Source organism: Cololabis saira, chromosome 2 (assembly GCF_033807715.1).
Source record: "Cololabis saira isolate AMF1-May2022 chromosome 2, fColSai1.1, whole genome shotgun sequence".
Classification (NCBI taxonomy): domain Eukaryota; kingdom Metazoa; phylum Chordata; class Actinopteri; order Beloniformes; family Belonidae; genus Cololabis; species Cololabis saira.
In genome coordinates, this window is record NC_084588.1 from 47,633,648 (window position 1) to 47,651,503 (window position 17,856).

Genomic DNA, 17,856 nt, shown 5'->3' on the forward strand with positions numbered 1-17,856 from the left:
AGTGTCACCTTATCTTAAGTCCAGTCAGTGGCCGCGGGTCTTCTTAGCAGTTTTCCTCCGGTGATTAGAACAAAAGAGGCTCTAAACAGCTCCGTGTTAAGCCTGATTTATGGTTCCGCGTTAAATCAACGCAGAGCCTACGCCGTACGGTTCAGCGTACGGTGCGCGTCGCCGCGTAACCCTACGCCGTATGCTCTGCGTCGGTGTAACGCGGAACCATAAATCAGCCTTTATGGCGCGCTGGAGAGGAGAGGAGACAGGGAGCTGGGTGGAGGGGGCGGTGATTTAGCGGGCCGTTACGTAACGGCCCGCCACCAAACCAGGTGCGCCGTTTTTGCACAGTTATGCGGAAAATCCCAGAAAGCACACAATACACTGAATGTTAAAAGTTCGTTGTTTTTTGGGTGTAATTGATGTCAAGACACCCAACAAAACACAAAAAATCAAGAAAAATGTGTTTTTCATGTCACAATCCCTTTAAATGGGAGGAGAGAACTGATCAGTGAACTGCTACAGTTGTGATATTCAGTAACCCCTGGCATTGTTGCATGAACCATTGCCCACATTTCCTCCCTACAGCTATAGCAGGAACCAGAAAACATTCTGTTGCAAAATGCCTAAAGGTGAATATAGACATCTCATTTACAGGAGGTATTTCCAGGCCCTTTTGGGAAGATATTTCAGATTGCAAACCATAGTAATGCACAAGAAATCCCCCCAAAAACACGCTGTAACTTTGGTTGTAAACATGTAAATACATCAGTTTTAAAAAGTTGCGCAACTTGAATAAGATTGTATGGGTATATGAAACTAAGACGAACATACAGCAGAGTATGGGAAACAAAAAGACTACAGAAAAGCTTCAAATATGGAGGCACATAGTCCAATCTTTCAAACATCATGGAGGCAGTGTTGTGCCATGGACTTGACTGCCAATGGAACTGGGTCACCAGTGTTTATTTATGGTGTGGCTATTAACAGAGGACACAGTATGGATTCTGAGGTGAAAAGAACTTTACTTTCTTCTCATATTCCATTAAACTCTGCATATTCACAGTACAAATGGATAATGACAACATGTAAACAGCCGTTCCAAATCAGCTGCCGTGTTGCTCTCACCACTTAGCGAGGACAAAAAGAGTAAAATATAAGTATGAACATTTTACCATATATTTCTTCTTCTTTCTGCGGAGTCTACAGAGTACAATTCTGGTATATCTGTCTTTAACACGCTTTTTGTGGGTGACCTTCATGAGGAAAATGACCTCATGTTGTGCTACATCTCTTAGGAAATTCTATCTGAGAAATAAAATGCATGCCCAGACAACAGCCTAACCCCTACCATGTTTTTCATCATAGCCATGCATATTATCATTGTTTGAGGCTGCTCAGGACCAAGGCGGATTGTCATGCCAAAGCCTGGCTTTTATGAGGGGTTTTATATTCATTTGATGATCCTGCGGGCCTCTGTTTCCTGAGTGGATTATCCGTATATGCCAGTGCTGAGCCCCTTTTATATTCAGCACTGCGGCAGAGTCAATAAGGTCCGTTCTGCATACAATATTCAAGATTATACAAGACAGACAGCATAATTCACACTCAATCAGAATACAAATGACTGCAGAACGCAGAACAACACATTGGAAAACAAATACGGCTCCTTCTTAGGGCTGAGAATGATGCAGTTGTGGCCACCTCGCTGCACACATGCAGACTGGGCTTTTCTCAAACCTCTAAAGAGTTCTTTGCTCCTGCTTGGTATGACGTCCTCGTCTTATGAAGCCATTGTCAAAATTATTCATGATATAAACTGAGGTGATAAGATGGTCATGGAGGCTGTTGTTTGCTTTTCTTTTTTACTCGCTTGCGCTTAGCCACATGAAAATCATTAAAGTGATCTGCAGAGCGTATCCTTCCAGTTTTTATTTATATTTATGTTTTATGAACTGATTCCACCTCCAGCGACCATAAAGATTGCTCTCCATGAGATGGACCGGGAGAAGAGAGAGGTGTACCTGGTGGTCATCCAGGCCAAAGACATGGGCGGTCACATGGGCGGCTTGTCTGGAACGACGACTGTGACCGTTACGCTGACGGACATCAACGACAATCCTCCAACGTTCTCCAAAAGTAAGTAACTGCATAATCTCAGAAATGCCAAATCTAATAATACTGAGAAAGAAACGAATAGAGGGTCTGCATTGACGTCACTTTCCCCCTTACTCGCACTGAGTGGCAAAACATCAGCAAAAATGACTGCAACTGGTGGAGAAGACGGGATAACAGCAGATCAAATTAAAGGCAGTTGGACTTGACAGTGACCCGTACAGTTACCCCAAGAACCAGTGGTCCATGGACATTAATATTTGGCCACAAATCGAGTTTCCTGATATTTATATGTACTTAATTTCTACGCCGGGGAAATACACGAGTCAAAACTTGATGGCTTACAAAAGTCTTGACGCTTGGTCCGACTTCAAGGCAGAATTTGTTGGTGAAATTAAAGTGATGAGGACACCGAACTTTATGATTTGACCGTTTAACGTTAGCTACCCTCTATTAAGGGCTGTCCGGTCTCTATATGATCGGAGCAGGAGTTTGGTTCGCATTGCCAGCAGTAGATCAGACTTGTTCCCGGGGCAGGGCTGCCCTTTGTCAACGGTCCTGTTCATAATTTTTATGGACAGGATTTCTAGGCGCAGCCAGGGGCCAGAGGGGATCCGGTTTGGGAACCACAGGATTTCGTCTCTGCTTTTTGCAGATGACATTTTCCTGTTCGCTTCATCAGACCGGGACCTTCAGCACGTCCTGGGGCGGTTTGAGGTCGAGTGCGACGCGGCAGGGATGACAATCAGCACTCTAAAACCGAGGCCATGGTTCTCCACCGGGAAAGGGTGGCATGCCTTTTTCTGGGTGGGTGGGGAAGTCCTGCCTCAGGTGGTGGAGTTCAAGTATCTTGGGGTCTTGTTCACGAGTGAGGGAACCTATGGTCATGAACTTTGGGTAGTGACCGAAAGGACAAGATCGCAGATACAAGCGGCCGAGATGAGTTTCCTCCATAGGGTGGCTGGACGCTCCCTTAGAGATAGGGTGAGGAGTTCGGTCACCCGGGAGGAGCTCGGAGTCGAGCCGCTGCTCCTTCACATTGAGAGGAGTCAGCTGAGGTGGCTTGGGCATCTGTATCGGATGCCTCCTATCGGATGCATGTCCCTCCGGGAGGAGACCCCGGGGAAGACCCAGGACACGCTGGAGAGACTATGTCTTTCGGCTGGCCTGAGAAGGCCTCGGACTCCCCTCGGAGGAGCTGGAGGAGGTGTCTGGGGTGAGGGAAGTCTGGGCATCTCTGTTGAGACTGCTGCCCCCGCGACCCGGGAACGGATAAGCGGCGGACGATGGATGGATGGATGGACGTTAGCTACCCAAAGATCCAACATTACCTGATACAAAATGGGAACCGCAAATTCACGTTTCGGTGCCTGGAATCCAGTTGTTTCTGCGAATTGCAGCGATCCATTTGTCTCTCTTAAGCTTATTTTTCGGCAGTCTGTTAAACGATAACTCCAATTTCTTGCTAAATCTATGAGTAGAGTCGATCGCACAACAGCTCTTTCCCATTTTAGATGTTTTCCAGTTGCCCAAACTGAAAGTCTACGATGACACTCAGTCTTTCTGACACTCAGTCTTTCTGACACTCAGTCTTTCTGACACTCAGTGAGCGAAACCTGTGAAGTCACATCTGTGACGTCATGCGCATTCCCTCTATTATGCTCCATTTAAAAAAATTCTCATAGCTTTAAAAATATAATAAAATATTTTGTTTTGTTGATTTTAACAGCTTAGTATAAACTAATTTCACTAACTGCTGCTATGCTGAATCTTCCTTTGCTGTATAATTGCTTAACGTCCACCGTTTCTACAAAGACACACATCTGTTCCTTCACAGGCGTCTACGAGTTCGTGATCCCGGAAGACCTACCGATTGGAAAGATGGGTGGCAAAGTGAAGGCGAACGATCAAGACGTCGGGGAGAATGCCAAGTCGACGTACAACATCATAGAGGGAGATGATCAAGGCGTGTTTGAGATCATTACTGACGGACAGACACAAGAGGGGATTTTCAGGCTGAAAAAGGTGAGACTTTAGTGAAAATGTATGTCAGTTATGATAAACTGAATGTAGAAGATATTATGGCCACCATTTCTGAAAAGTGAAGCCAATATCGGAGTACCTTAAAATGTCCACACTTTTTAACCCGTTACCATTCCTGTAAAATGTGCCTAAAACGCCTATCCAAGTTATACCCAAAGTAAATTGAAAGCTGTTCTTGAACCGTTTGAAGTACATGGATGGTTTTGGTCTCTGTTGAAAGGTAACACTCTGAAGTTTTCCCCCCAACTGTCAGAATCACTGTACTTTAAGTGCTACTAGCATTGAGTAATCTCAGTTTGAACACACTGATATAGAAGGTTTTTATTTCTGCCGGAAATTGGTTTTGTAACCAGATGTCTGCATACAGAGCCGCCTGGGAGATTTGCGAGGCCCTGTGCGAAATGGCTGGGGGCGGCCCTCGCGCGCTCGCTACGCTCACGGCGCGAAATGTTTTGGGTTTTTCGGGTCAGATCGGGTGTTTATATGCGCAATTTTATCTCTCCAATTAGCAAAATACTAGATACCTTCCCCTGCCTCATCATCATCTGGGCTTGCCTCGACGCGGGGCCCCACGGCTGCTTGAGACCCGGTCGGATCGGTGATTTTTGTAACAAATTTATCAAACAAGCCTTTCAGAGAGGCATTAAACTCTTCCATTTTCTTTATTTTTTTTTCTTTTTCCTGAATCTGTCTCAATCTCTCGACATTGTGTGACAGTTTGTTCCAACTCCACCGTCTGGATCAGAGCAGCTTGGTCTGACGCTGTTGTATTGAACAACAGACACGCGCATCATTGCACATATATTTATTGATATGCACAGACTAGTACACATTAAGGTCTGTAATGGAACGTGACTGTTGATATTTCTAAGGGAAAAAACGAAAAAAAAAATTGAAAAAAAAAAAATTGAAAAAAAAAAAAAAAAAAAACGGCCCATAGCACGAGGCTCCTTGGGGCGCGAGGCCCCGTGCGGTCGCACGGTTCGCACACCCCTTGCGGTGGCCCTGTCTGCATATGAGTGTAGCTGTGACTTATTAGCTGGAAAACACAATGGCACCACAGCATGAAGCTTTACCTAGTGCAAGTTCAAATTTGATAACAATACCTAAAAAAATGAGTATTTTACACATGTTTTCGTAAGATTGTGTCTAGGTGTTTCCAAAAATGGCCATTTGGAGACGCCAAAAGGACTTAGATAACCATGGTCATAACTTAGCAAGCCTCTAATGAAAGGTGACACTTAGAGGTATCCTAAATCATATATATATATATATATATATATATATATATCAATATTGCAGTTTTGATAACACTCACAAACTCACGTTTTTGAGAATAAATGGACCCAAGAGTTGAAGTTGAAGTCAGTTAGCACCGTTGCCTCACAACAAGAAGGTTTCTGGTTTGGAGTCAGAAAGTCTTTCTGCATGTACGGTTGTACATCTATATATTGGCTGTGATCGACGAGCGACCTGTCCAGATTGCACTCCTGCCTTTTTAATTGCAGTGAGCCGGGACATGCTCCAGCAGACCTCCGTGACCCTGCATGGGATTAAGTGGGTATAGAAAATGAATAAAGCGAATGAGTTAAGGTGCCAACACATCCACGAGTGAGAGCTGCAGTTTAACTCCAAAGCAGTTGCTTCCTAAACGCCCTACTCAGGGGTACATTGGCAGTAGTTCAGAAAGGAGAAGACGCTGCTTGTTAAATCTGCTCATTAATGCATGGTCCGGAAAAACAAGCTCATCATTCTTGTTGCAGAACTTGAATATTTTACCTAAAGGGAGACACGTTAGACTATAATGCTGAGGCACAGTAGTGATTTAAGGCTATTCTTCAGTGCAGCACTTGCGGGTGGTTTGCTGATTCTAACACAATAAGTAGAATCTTGATTTTCACACCGTGTCAAATGTTGAAACCAACGCAGTATGAGTATTTCTTCCAGGATAAAAGAGTCTGAAGTTTGAGCCTGGATATCATTGCATGCCAGTAGGCATTTAAACAATCCAATCTCATACCCTGCTCAGTGAAAAGGCTTCAAATCCACAATGCACGTTAACAACACTCACCTGCAGACTATCTGAACTTGTTTCACATGCACATTTGAGTAATGTAATTAAGTAAATCACATCAGTGTGCGAAGCCATTATGGTGTGATGTAAAATGATGTTACCTGCAAGAACATGTAGTGTGGCTTCTGTCAAACCAGAGCTGGGGATCAATTAAAATGTCAAGAATTGATTCGATTCCGATTCTTAAGATTCAGAATCGATTATCAAGATTCAATCTGATTCGATTTGATTCCGATATTGATTTGGGTTAGTGTTATTAAAACTGTTTTTTGAGCTGTTGCATGAATTATATGACTGTAGTTATGCAACATATTAATACTAGTATTATATTGAGATTCAACAGCAAGTATTGCAGCTAATGATGCTGTAAGGACCAATCAGCTCCCAGAATGCTGATAGAACTGCTTTCAGAAACATCGTGGGGCAGAATTACCAAACAGATCCAGGGAGGAAACAGAGACGGATGAAATCGGTTTTAGTTTTTCCCACATTCTGTTTAAATTTTTTCCATTTTTGGTCTTTTTTTATTTTTAGTTTTTGAGAATTTGGTTTTTACCATTTTATGCAAATGTAACCCCAAAACAGTATATATATATATATATATATATAAGTAATGAAAAATAGACAATTTATGCAATTATAACTGAAAACTTTAATGTTTTCATACCTTTAAACATATTTAAAGGCAAAAACATGTTACCAGTTATTCTTGTGTCCAACAAAACATTACTTTTTTGGGCATAAACAAAAAAATACCAAAAGTTGTAATGTAATAATGAAAAAAAATCAATCTTTAGACATACGAATCGATTTTTAGGAATTAATATGAGAATCGATTTAGAAGCGGAAAATCGAGTTTTTTAAACACAGGCCTACTAAAAAGTAGAGGTGGTGGATGGAGGTAAAGGTGGGGTGAGTGTCAACGACTCAACTTGAAAACGTGTGATACAACAACCTTGCCACATTCCGTTAAAATTTTTTCCATTTTCGTTTTTTTTCGGTTTTTAATTTTTGAGAATTTCTTTTTTAGCATTTTATGCAAATGTAGCCCCAAGACAGTATATAAAGTAATGAAAAATAGACAAAAAAATAAATCTTTAGACATACGTATCGATTTTTAGGAATTATTGTAATAAGAGGATAGATTTAGAATCGGAAAATCGATTTTTTCAATACATGCATATGTCAAACTGTAAACAACCGACTGCATGGAAGGTGGAATGTGTAAGAAAAGAGATTAGAAAAGAAAAGTAACAACGCAAAGTCTCGAAATCGATTAACTGTTGAAGAAACCTTGTCACATCCCTTATTCTTTCAGTAAATTGCACGTAAATGACCAAAATTATACGTCGGCAAAGCAGCAAGGCCTTCAGACTGATGGTTTATATGTTTTGCTTTTGCCATGCACCTTTACCGAGGCGATAAGATTCAGGTTTACTTTTCCTCACCGGTTCCTGTCCCCGCCACAGCTCTGCAGGTTCATAAACCTCAAGCTAATGCAGAATTTAAATCATTTAAGATTCTTTGTGGCAAGGTTAAAACATATTGATCCAGCCGAGGCCGGAGAGGAGCGGGCCAGGGGAGAAATTCTTCGCCGTTTGAGTTTTAAGCTTTTTATCTGTTCGCCCCCAGGCCTGTTGAGAGATGTTAGCGGGATGCTGAGCTTTCACCCCTGCAGCCACCACTGAACTTTCATGTCTCTAAATGGACTGTGTGTACATACTGATTTGACGCTGACGCTTGACTGAGACTGAAGAATGACACGGTGGGGTTTGTGGGGGTCGGACGACCGTCGGGCGGTTTGGATCCAGCCGGCGAGGCCACATTGTTTACCGGGAACACATGAGAATGCACAGCATGCAACTCTTATTGCAAAATGTCTGCTCCCCCTCACTCCGTTCCTTTTCCACTCATGAATATCTTAATAATCACCAGTAGCTGAACAACAGCACCGCCATGCATACTAATACAAATCTAATCTTCCTGGATTATTCAGTCCAAGCTCTGTGTTCATTTAGTGAATTAATAATGTGAACAGATCAAAATATGACTAGTATTCTTACTCTGTGGCCAGGATGCTATAAAGTACAAACAAAAAAAAACAAAATAACTCAGCTTGCATTAGTGCTCGATTTGATTTTGTAATTGATATTAAAAATCATTCTAATTAAAATTAGCTAGGCTAATTGAATGAGCTGTTTACTACTGTGTTTTGTTTTGTAAAGTGAATGTGTTGTAATTAAATTTACCAGCAACAGAGAAAAACCCCCCCTCTTCCCTCTTTGCTCTCTGTTAGGACACTGGAAACACTTGTAATGAGTTGTTTCTACATGCTGTCATGAGGGAATAATAGTACATTTTTCAAATCAAAGCAGTACAATGAGTGAGTTTTACAAACATATTCCGGCACTCTTCGAAGTTAAAAATACATTTTAAACCCTAATTCGGTGGCCGACCACAATTTGCCACAGTATGTGGGAAGTGGACAATATTACCGTACAGTGTTTGTTTATCTGCTAAGCCGCAGTATTAAGATGTTTGTGCAGCTTCCAGACAAAGCAGCACCAATTAGCCTCACCTCTGCCGGACCTTAAGTCTTTCAAACCAGTGTTTTTTCACCTTTAGAGTATTTTCGCATAGCCGTTTCTCGTTAAAGCCTTAAGGTTTCTCAGTGTCTCATAAGCAAGTTGGGTGTCTCTCCTATTACCCTGCTCTACCCTCCACATTAAAGTGTTCTCCATTGGCTGGAGTTACAGCCATTCACCGTGTTTTATGAGGATCAGTGGAAGTAAAAAAAAAAGGAAAGGACCGCAGGCGGAGGAGGGGGAGGAGGGGGATGTGGAGTCGGGGGGGAAGGGGGAGGTTAATAATGAGAGTGTTCCAGAGAGCTTCTCCGTCCGGGGAGGAGTGGGGCTTGGAGAGGCTCCAGGGGCTTTGGACTCCCGTCTCGTGCCCTGATACCGGGACTGCAGGAGGATGGAAGTCAAAGCCTCAGGTTGCCATCAGTGTCCCCTCGATTGCTGCCCCCGTCTCTCCCCACTCAAGCCCCCCCCTGCGTAGCCACAATCTCAGCATTGGCCTCGCGCGACCTCGGGGACGATTCCTCCTCCTTCCTCAAGCCCTCTTTCTCCGACTGAATACACTTCTCGTTTTGTTCATCCCTCTCCTTCTCGTCCTCCTCACTCCCCGATTGCCAAGTGCTGTCCCCTCAAGCGGCAAGGCCCACTTTTGATTTCCCTATAAATCCCGGTTATGGAGCGTGGAAGTGACTTGATCCCATTATTCTAGTCGTAGGAGAGTGACCAGTGGTGATTCAGAATGGAATTGTGACAGTCCTCCGAGATTCCCAGAGAGTAAAAGTCCAACTCAGCGCTCCCTTTTAAATATTAATGACCAACTATCGGTAAAGAAAATACTGTACACCAGTCGGAAAAAGGGATCAAACAAACGTGTCGGGCAGGCTGCGGCATTACCTGTGCAATTTACTTCTTATTTCTCTTTGGTTAATTAGATCGGAGCCTTGATGTTCGTACATGTTTCCTTTTTTATGCGTGCCTCGTGTTAGTAGAGAGGTTTGAGCTGATTAAGACGGGGAGGTATTCCAGGTTGTGCAAATCTGAAAAATGCAGTTACAGTTGCTGATTTTAATCTGAAATGATGACACTTCAGTTGGTCACTTCCATCTCCAAACAGATAAAAGTAGCAGTGTGCGCCGTTTTCTGACAGTTTAACTCTTTCAGTTAGAAGTGTTCAGTTTAAAGTTGGAGCTTTTCTATTTGCTTTAGACCAGACATAAGACAGTGAGTTATTTTTCTCGTTTATCTTTTATTGTTTTCAACGGGACCTTGTCCACATAGCTAAAGCTGTCAAAGGGAACCCCATTGAACAGTTTGAATAAAATCTGGAAATTAAGTTGAAAGACATTTTCTCCCTTTTCACGAATTATCATGCTTGAATGACAAAAATTTCAAAGAATTCAGTGAGCACAACAGTTCTGTCTTAACTTCTCAAACACACTGCAGTTGAAGGGGTTCTTGTGACAAACTTGATTAAAATCGCTTTTTCTGAAATATTCAACCCACCGACCTAACCCTTTTAGTCCTCAGCAGAAAAAATGTTCCAGTCTTGTTATAGATTTGCCTTAGTCACATTCTTTCACCTTAAGAATGATTGAACAAACATGTGTCTATTTTAGTTTAGTTTGTATTTATTTACATATTTATTGTAGTTGTGCTGGATCGACATGGTCTTTGGGCCAATTGTGACCCAAAGACAGTATTTTTCCCATCTGTGCTTTAGATGCTTTGTCACGAGCGTGGTTGATCTAGAAAATGGTGATTTATTAATCAAACAAAACCAAAGTGCTGCTGAGCAGGATTGCAAAAATCCAAAACCATGATATGACACATCAAGGGAGGAAACAGTACGGACCAAAAAGGAGCAAGGGAAAGATAAGACAGTCGGTGCGTCCGAAATGCCATACTAAAAAGTACTAAAAATTATACTTAAATTCGGCACACTTTTGAGTAAATATCAGTAGTGTGCATTAATTCGGACGTACTATTAAGAGCTCACACGGCACTTCCTGCCGTAGGGAGGGGGGGGAGTTGTTACCATGGTAACGTGTCACAGCAGCAGTAGCAGCACCGCTCCGCTATTTCCCGTTTATTCTGGCCGAAACAAGATGACAATATATAATATTATTAAATACGAATATTATAATATTAATATTATACAATAATATTATACTTATGACATATACGTACTTAGCAACCAAACGCCGCTGTATTGCATTGTGGGAAGTTTCTGCTTAGCTAGTGTCCATCAATCCACACTAATAAATTTCTCTCCGGAATGAGTATGGATAGTACATACTATTGAGTACGTACTAATGTTTCGGACGCACTAAAAAATCTCACATACTCATTTTGCATACTCATTAGGGTGGAAGTATGGAATTTGGGGCGCAGCCAATATTTACACAGAAGGCTTGACGAGACACAGGTGCAGACAATCAGGGCAGAACGGGAACAAGGGAAGTCCAGACAGAACTGAAACACAAAGAGGAACTAAATAACCAAACTGTGACATGCTTGTGAAGTATCTTTGTGAAGACATTTTAATCTAATAGGCATTATTTATCTGATCTAGGGTTTGGTTCTTTGAATTAAGAAAAAAACAACAACATAAATACCGTTGTCCAGAATTGTCCTTGGTGTAACATAAGGCAAGGCAGGGCAAGTTTATTTGTGTAGCACAATTCAACACAAGGTAATTCAAACTGCTTTACATCAACATTAAAAGCGGCAAGACCCAATTAAACAGTAAATAACAAATAAAATGAAATAAAATGGTAAGAAAAGAGGTAAAATAATAAAAAGCTCAAGTTGTTAAAAGGTAAGGGCAGTAGATCCAGCAGGTACATCTCGTTCTTGAAATGGCAAGAATTACGTTTCTAAACGGTCAAAACGTACAAAGACCGGGTCAAATACAGTATTACAATTTATGTATTTAACTTAAGTTAAAGGTACCATTATTCTATCAATCTAAATGAAGAGGAGCAATGCCATTGTCTTGAGAGCCCAGCATGGGTAAAACTTTGTCATAATGGGTGATTTTATGTACATTTGAAATCACAAGACTTTTCTATAACTGGACTGTGTACTATGATGCTCTTAAAAATGAGTAAAAGAAGGGCATTTCACTTCTTTTGTATCTTGTGTTTTCCAGCCTTTAGATTATGAGAGAAAGAGAGCCTACACGGTGAAAGTTGAGGCCACCAACATCCGCTCGGAGCCCAGCAGCGGCGGCCCCTTCAAGGACACGGCCACGGTGCACATCGTGGTGGAAGACGCCGACGAGCCCCCGCTCTTCTCCAAACCCATGTACCTACTGGAGGTGAACGAGAACGCTCCCATCAACACGGTCATCGGCACTGTCACCGCCAGGGACCCGGACTCATCGGCGAGTGTCGTGAGGTAGGACGAACGACTGAACGAGCCTTTTCCACTGACTCCCCACCAGGGTTGTTTTTGGTCATTTTAGATTTAGTCTCTGAATTCTGGTTCTGCGTTAAACCTACGCCGTAGGGTACGCGGCTACGCGGGAGGCTCTCCGTAGCCTACGCCGTAGCCTGACGTGCACCTCCCAAAAAATGTAGGTACGCGTCGAGGCGACGCAGACCCAACGCAGACCGAGAGGGCTGTGATTGAAACCAGGATGGTCGAGTAACATTGTATGTATATACGTTAACAGGACTTGGTGTAACTTACCTTCAAAAAAATATCAGCGTGGTGAGTCTCAGGTGCTGCTTTAGATTGGTGGGATTCTTTCCACCTAGTTTGTGGCCACATTTATCACCTTCTCCCTCTACGAGGCATTCTGGTTTTCTTTCTGCTTGATTATATTGAAAATATGTCCATATATCATCTGGTCTTTTCCGACCACCAAGCCCCTTGCTGCTGCCGCTGCTGCTGCTCCCCACAGCAACATCACAGTGAAAGTTTCACAAGAAAAAACTTTTTGGTTTGACTTCAAGATGTGTTGCAGAGACTACTGAGCGTTAACAAATGAGTCTTTTCGGACTATAATGACTTCTTTTAATATAAAAGACTTGACACTGAGGCATGCAATTAAATCTCTCCATGTCTCTGACCTTTGTGGAAGTGGAAGTGTCTCGGCCGGCGAGGAAGCGACTCGGTGATTGCTCTCATTTCCACAGATGAAATCTTAAACAAAAAAAAAAAGCAGTAGATCATAAGTTGAAGACAACACAACTTTCTCTTTGGTTGTATGATCAGCTCTGCAGTATCGTGGCGTGCTCCCCTCTCGTGTGACTTACTCCTGGAAATACCACAAGGGCACCTTGAGGATAGGTTATACAGGCAATTTCTCTCCCTCCACCTTGGCATTTCATTAATTCTCCAGCGACTTGCTGACCGCATTCCCGGGACAACACTCAACAGGTTGTGTGTAATTGCTTGGTGAGCAGAGAGGCGGCTGGCTTGCAGAGATTGGTTGGTGCTATAGACCAGACCTCGTCCATTCTACTTTTACTTTTCTTTTCTTTTTTTCCCCATTTCTGCCGGCATCCTCATGTATAGTGATGAGATTGCCGGGAGAAGGAATTGAGCCCCCAAGTTTCAGGATGCCTCTCCTCTCATGTGTAATGACATCTTTTCTGCCTCTTTGTCCTTGCTTTCTTGTCTTCCTGCATCAGTTTTTTTAAATGCACGTCTGCGCTTTATAGATATATTTGAAGAAGACGGAGGGATGAAAGCGTGCCAAATTTAGTATTGTTAGTGTTTAGTGATCTTCCATCAAAAGTGAGGGACATTAAACTCACTCATCTCCAAATGCCGTTTCACTTATAGGATGCTGTAATATAATTATTAATAGCTCATTCTGCAGTTTTAGAGACAGACTTAACCCTTGTGCTGTCTTCAGGTCAAGGAAGGAGGAAGAGAAGAAGGGAGGAAAGAAGGAAGGAAGGAAGGAAGGAAGGAAGGAAGGAAGGAAGGAAGGAAGGAAGGAAGGAAGGAAGGAAGGAAGGAAGGAAGGAAGGAAGGAAGGAAGGAAGGAAGGGAGGGAGGGAGGGAGGGAGGGAGGGAGGGAGGGAGGGAGGAAGGAAGGAAGGAAGGAAGGAAGGAAGGAAGGAAGGAAGGAAGGAGAGAGCAGGAAGAAAGAAGGAAGGAAGGAAGGAAGGAAGGAAGGAAGGAAGGAAGGAAGGAAGGGAGAAAAGAAGGATGGAAGGAAGGAAGGAAGGAAGGAAGGAAGGAAGGAAGGAAGGAAGGAAGGAAGGAAGGAAGGAAGGAAGGAAGGAAGGAAGGAAGGAAGGAAGGAAGGAAGGAAGGAAGGAAAGTTTTAGAGACAGACTTGTGCTGTCTTTGGGTTAAGGAAGGAGGAAGAGAAGAAGGGAGGAAAGAAGGAAGGAAGAATGAAAGAAAAGAAGGAAAGAAAGAAGGAAGGAAGGAAGGAAGGAAGGAAGGAAGGAAGGAAGGAAGGAAGGAAGGAAGGAAGGAAGGAAGGAAGGAAGGAAGGAAGGAAGGAAGGAAGGAAGGACGGGAGGAAAGAAGGAAGGGAGAAAAGAAGGATGGATGGAAGGAAGGAAGGAAGGAAGGAAAGAAGGAAGGAAGGAAGGAAGGAAGGAAGGAAGGAAGGAAGGAAGGAAGGAAGGAAGGAAGGAAGGAAGGAAGGAAGGAAGGAAGGAAGGAAGGAAGGAAGGAAGGAAAGAGGAAGGGAAGAAGGAAGGAGTGAGCAGGAGGAAAGGATAGGAGAATTAGGTCCTTTGGAACCGAAGACAGTACAAGGGTTAAAAGATAGAAAACATGTTGAACTGTGGATGTGTGTGACTTTGGAAGGCCGTTTGGATCTTTGCACATTTGCCGCTATGAAACCGTCCAAATATCATCACCAGGTCTCAACTACAATTAAATGTTTTTAATTTATTACCGCACAAGTTATTCGCTGCAGTCTTCATTTACAAGGTCGCTTGCCTTTCTTGTTCTTAAGCATATTGTACTCAAGTGACCCGTTTACCTTTTAAATGCCTGTTTGGACCATATTTGCCTGAAATGTGGTCTTGCTTATGTGTGATTACAAGGCCACGACAACTTCTGATCAGTCACTGAGTGGAAAAAAACCTTTAAAATGCCCTTAAGGGACTTTAAAATCAAGTTTATTCTGCAGCTGTACAAGTTATTCTCAGAGACAAACCAGAAGCAGTTCATCAAAGGGTGTATTCATTATTTACTCCCGGAAAGCCACTGATCATACGAGGGGGAACAAATCCACATCACCAGCTATTCGCTCTGCTTTATTTCTCCTCACAACAAATTGTTTTGTCTGGATATTAAAGTTACTAAAGTTGGGCACAACACTTTTACCTGTGATAATATTGGACAGATGCTGGCTGCGGTTTCTGTTGTGGCTGAGATGAAACAACATATTGTCATGGAGGGTTTAAATGATGCATCACACGAACCTCCCGGCCCGGGCTTGTATTAGCCTGTTACTCAGAGCTCTGCGCTGATCAAATGATTACAGGCCGGCGGGGATTTAATCTGACGAAACACACCGGCTGAAAGAGGGCTGTAACCCCGACGACGCCTCGCACAAAAATCACAAGTATTACTGAAAAATGAACTACCCAGGATTAAAAGATAAGAAAACGCCTCATGACACAGGGGGAAATCTTAGACTCTCACATCCTTCCATCCACGTTTGAAGTGTTTCATGATAGATAGATAGATAGATAGATAGATAGATAGATAGATAGATAGATAGATAGATAGATAGATAGATAGATAGATAGATAGATAGATAGATAGATAGATAGATAGATAGATAGATAGATAGATAGATAGATAGATAGATAGATAGATAGATAGATAGATAGATAGATAGATAGATAGATGATGGATGGATGGATCGACAGATAGTTAGTTAGTTAGTTAGTTAGTTAGTTAGTTAGTTAGTTAGTTGGTTGGTTGGTTGGTTGGTTGGTTGGTTGGTTGGTTGGTTGGTTGGTTGGTTGGTTGGTTGGTTGGTTGGTTGGTTGGTTGGTTGGTTGGATGGATGGATGGATGGATGGATGGATGGATGGATGGATGGATGGATGGATGGATGGATGGATGGATGGATGGATGGATGGTTGGTTGGTTGGTTGGTTGGTTGGTTGGTTGGTTGGTTGGTTGGTTGGTTGGTTGGTTGGATGGATGGATGGATGGATGGATGGATAGTTAGTTAGTTAGTTGGTTGGTTGGTTGGTTGGTTGGTTGGTTGGTTGGTTGGTTGGTTGGTTGGTTGGTTGGTTGGTTGGATGATGGATGGATGGATACATCGACAGATAGTTAGTTAGTTAGTTAGTTAGTTAGTTAGTTGGTTGGTTGGTTGGTTGGTTGGTTGGTTGGTTGGTTGGTTGGTTGGTTGGATGGATGGATGGATGGATGGATGGATGGATGGATAGTTAGTTAGTTAGTTAGTTAGTTAGTTGGTTGGTTGGTTGGTTGGTTGGTTGGTTGGTTGGTTGGTTGGTTGGTTGGTTGGTTGGTTGGATGGATGGATGGATGGATGGATGGATGGATGGATGGATGGATGGATGGATGGATGGATGGATGGATGGATGGATCGATAGTTAGTTGGTTGGTTGGTTGGTTGGTTGGATGATGGATGGATGGATACATCGACAGATAGTTAGTTAGTTAGTTAGTTAGTTAGTTAGTTAGTTAGTTAGTTAGTTAGTTAGTTAGTTAGTTAGTTAGTTAGTTAGTTAGTTAGTTAGTTAGTTAGTTAGTTAGTTAGTTGGTTGGTTGGTTGGTTGGTTGGTTGGATGATGGATGGATAGATCGACAGATAGTTAGTTAGTTAGTTAGTTAGTTAGTTAGTTAGTTGGTTGGTTGGTTGGATGGATGGATGGATGGATGGATGGATGGATCGATAGTTAGTTAGTTGGTTGGTTGGTTGGTTGGTTGGTTGGATGATGGATGGATGGATACATCGACAGATAGTTAGTTAGTTAGTTAGTTAGTTAGTTGGTTGGTTGGTTGGTTGGTTGGTTGGTTGGTTGGTTGGATGATGGATGGATAGATCGACAGATAGTTAGTTAGTTAGTTAGTTAGTTAGTTAGTTAGTTGGTTGGTTGGTTGGATGGATGGATGGATGGATGGATGGATGGATGGATGGATGGATGGATGGATGGATGGATCGATAGTTAGTTAGTTAGTTGGTTGGTTGGTTGGTTGGTTGGATGATGGATGGATGGATAGATCGACAGATAGTTAGTTAGTTAGTTAGTTAGTTAGTTAGTTAGTTAGTTAGTTAGTTAGTTAGTTAGTTAGTTAGTTGGTTGGTTGGTTGGATGGTTGGTTGGTTGGTTGGAGGGAGGGAGGGAGGGAGGGAGGGAGGGATGGATTGACAGATAGTTAGTTATTTAGTTAGTAAGTTGGTTAGTTGGTTGGATGGATGGATGGATGGATGGATGGACGCACGGACGGACGGATGGACAGACAGACAGATAGATGTTCAGACAGATAGATCAGGAAGAATACTTAACACTACACTTGTTGCATGAAATGATCCCAACTGTACAGAAAGACAGAAAGGCGTCATAATTCCAGCTTCCTCTGCTGCCTCGAGGCCTCGGCCTCTCACCGTCATCAACGGGGGAAAGGAGTCCAGAAAAACTCAGAAATAGAATAGAAACCACACCCTTCTGTTGCCCAGAACTTAACCCCACCGAGACGACGTGGACTGACCCCAGCAGAGCTGCCGACACCAGACCCACGAAAGAGCCTGAACCGAAGCAACAGGAAAAGGTCACAACGTGCTGCAAGTCACTGCTGCCACCACGGGTTTGACCGGCTTCATATCCCAACATCCCCACGATTCCCTGCAGCGCCGGGAAGGTTTCACGCGCAGGTTCGATTAGAGACGATTTAAAACTGATTATTATTGTCATATATGTTTTCTGTCCGCAGTATCCCCATGGAAACCTCCGTCTCTTGAATCTGCTGCTTTAATGTTGATGCTCTTATGCCGCCATTTAAACTGGCTCTCGAGTCTCTGATTAGAATCACTCTTAATCCCCTTCCCCCTACCGGACCAGACCAAACCAGTCTGAGTCAGAACCACTC

At 42.9% G+C, this 17,856-nt stretch overlaps 1 protein-coding gene across 1 annotated transcript in view; it reads left to right on the plus strand.

Annotated features, from left to right (window-relative positions):
* Positions 1-17,856, plus strand: part of cdh8 (cadherin 8) — a 178,712-nt gene that overhangs the window by 139,389 nt on the left and 21,467 nt on the right. Inside the window, exons 5-7 of the mRNA XM_061746719.1 lie at positions 1,963-2,130; positions 3,944-4,131; positions 11,954-12,201. Of these exons, the coding sequence (XP_061602703.1) occupies positions 1,963-2,130; positions 3,944-4,131; positions 11,954-12,201 (604 nt within the window). The remainder of the gene's footprint in view (positions 1-1,962; positions 2,131-3,943; positions 4,132-11,953; positions 12,202-17,856) is intronic.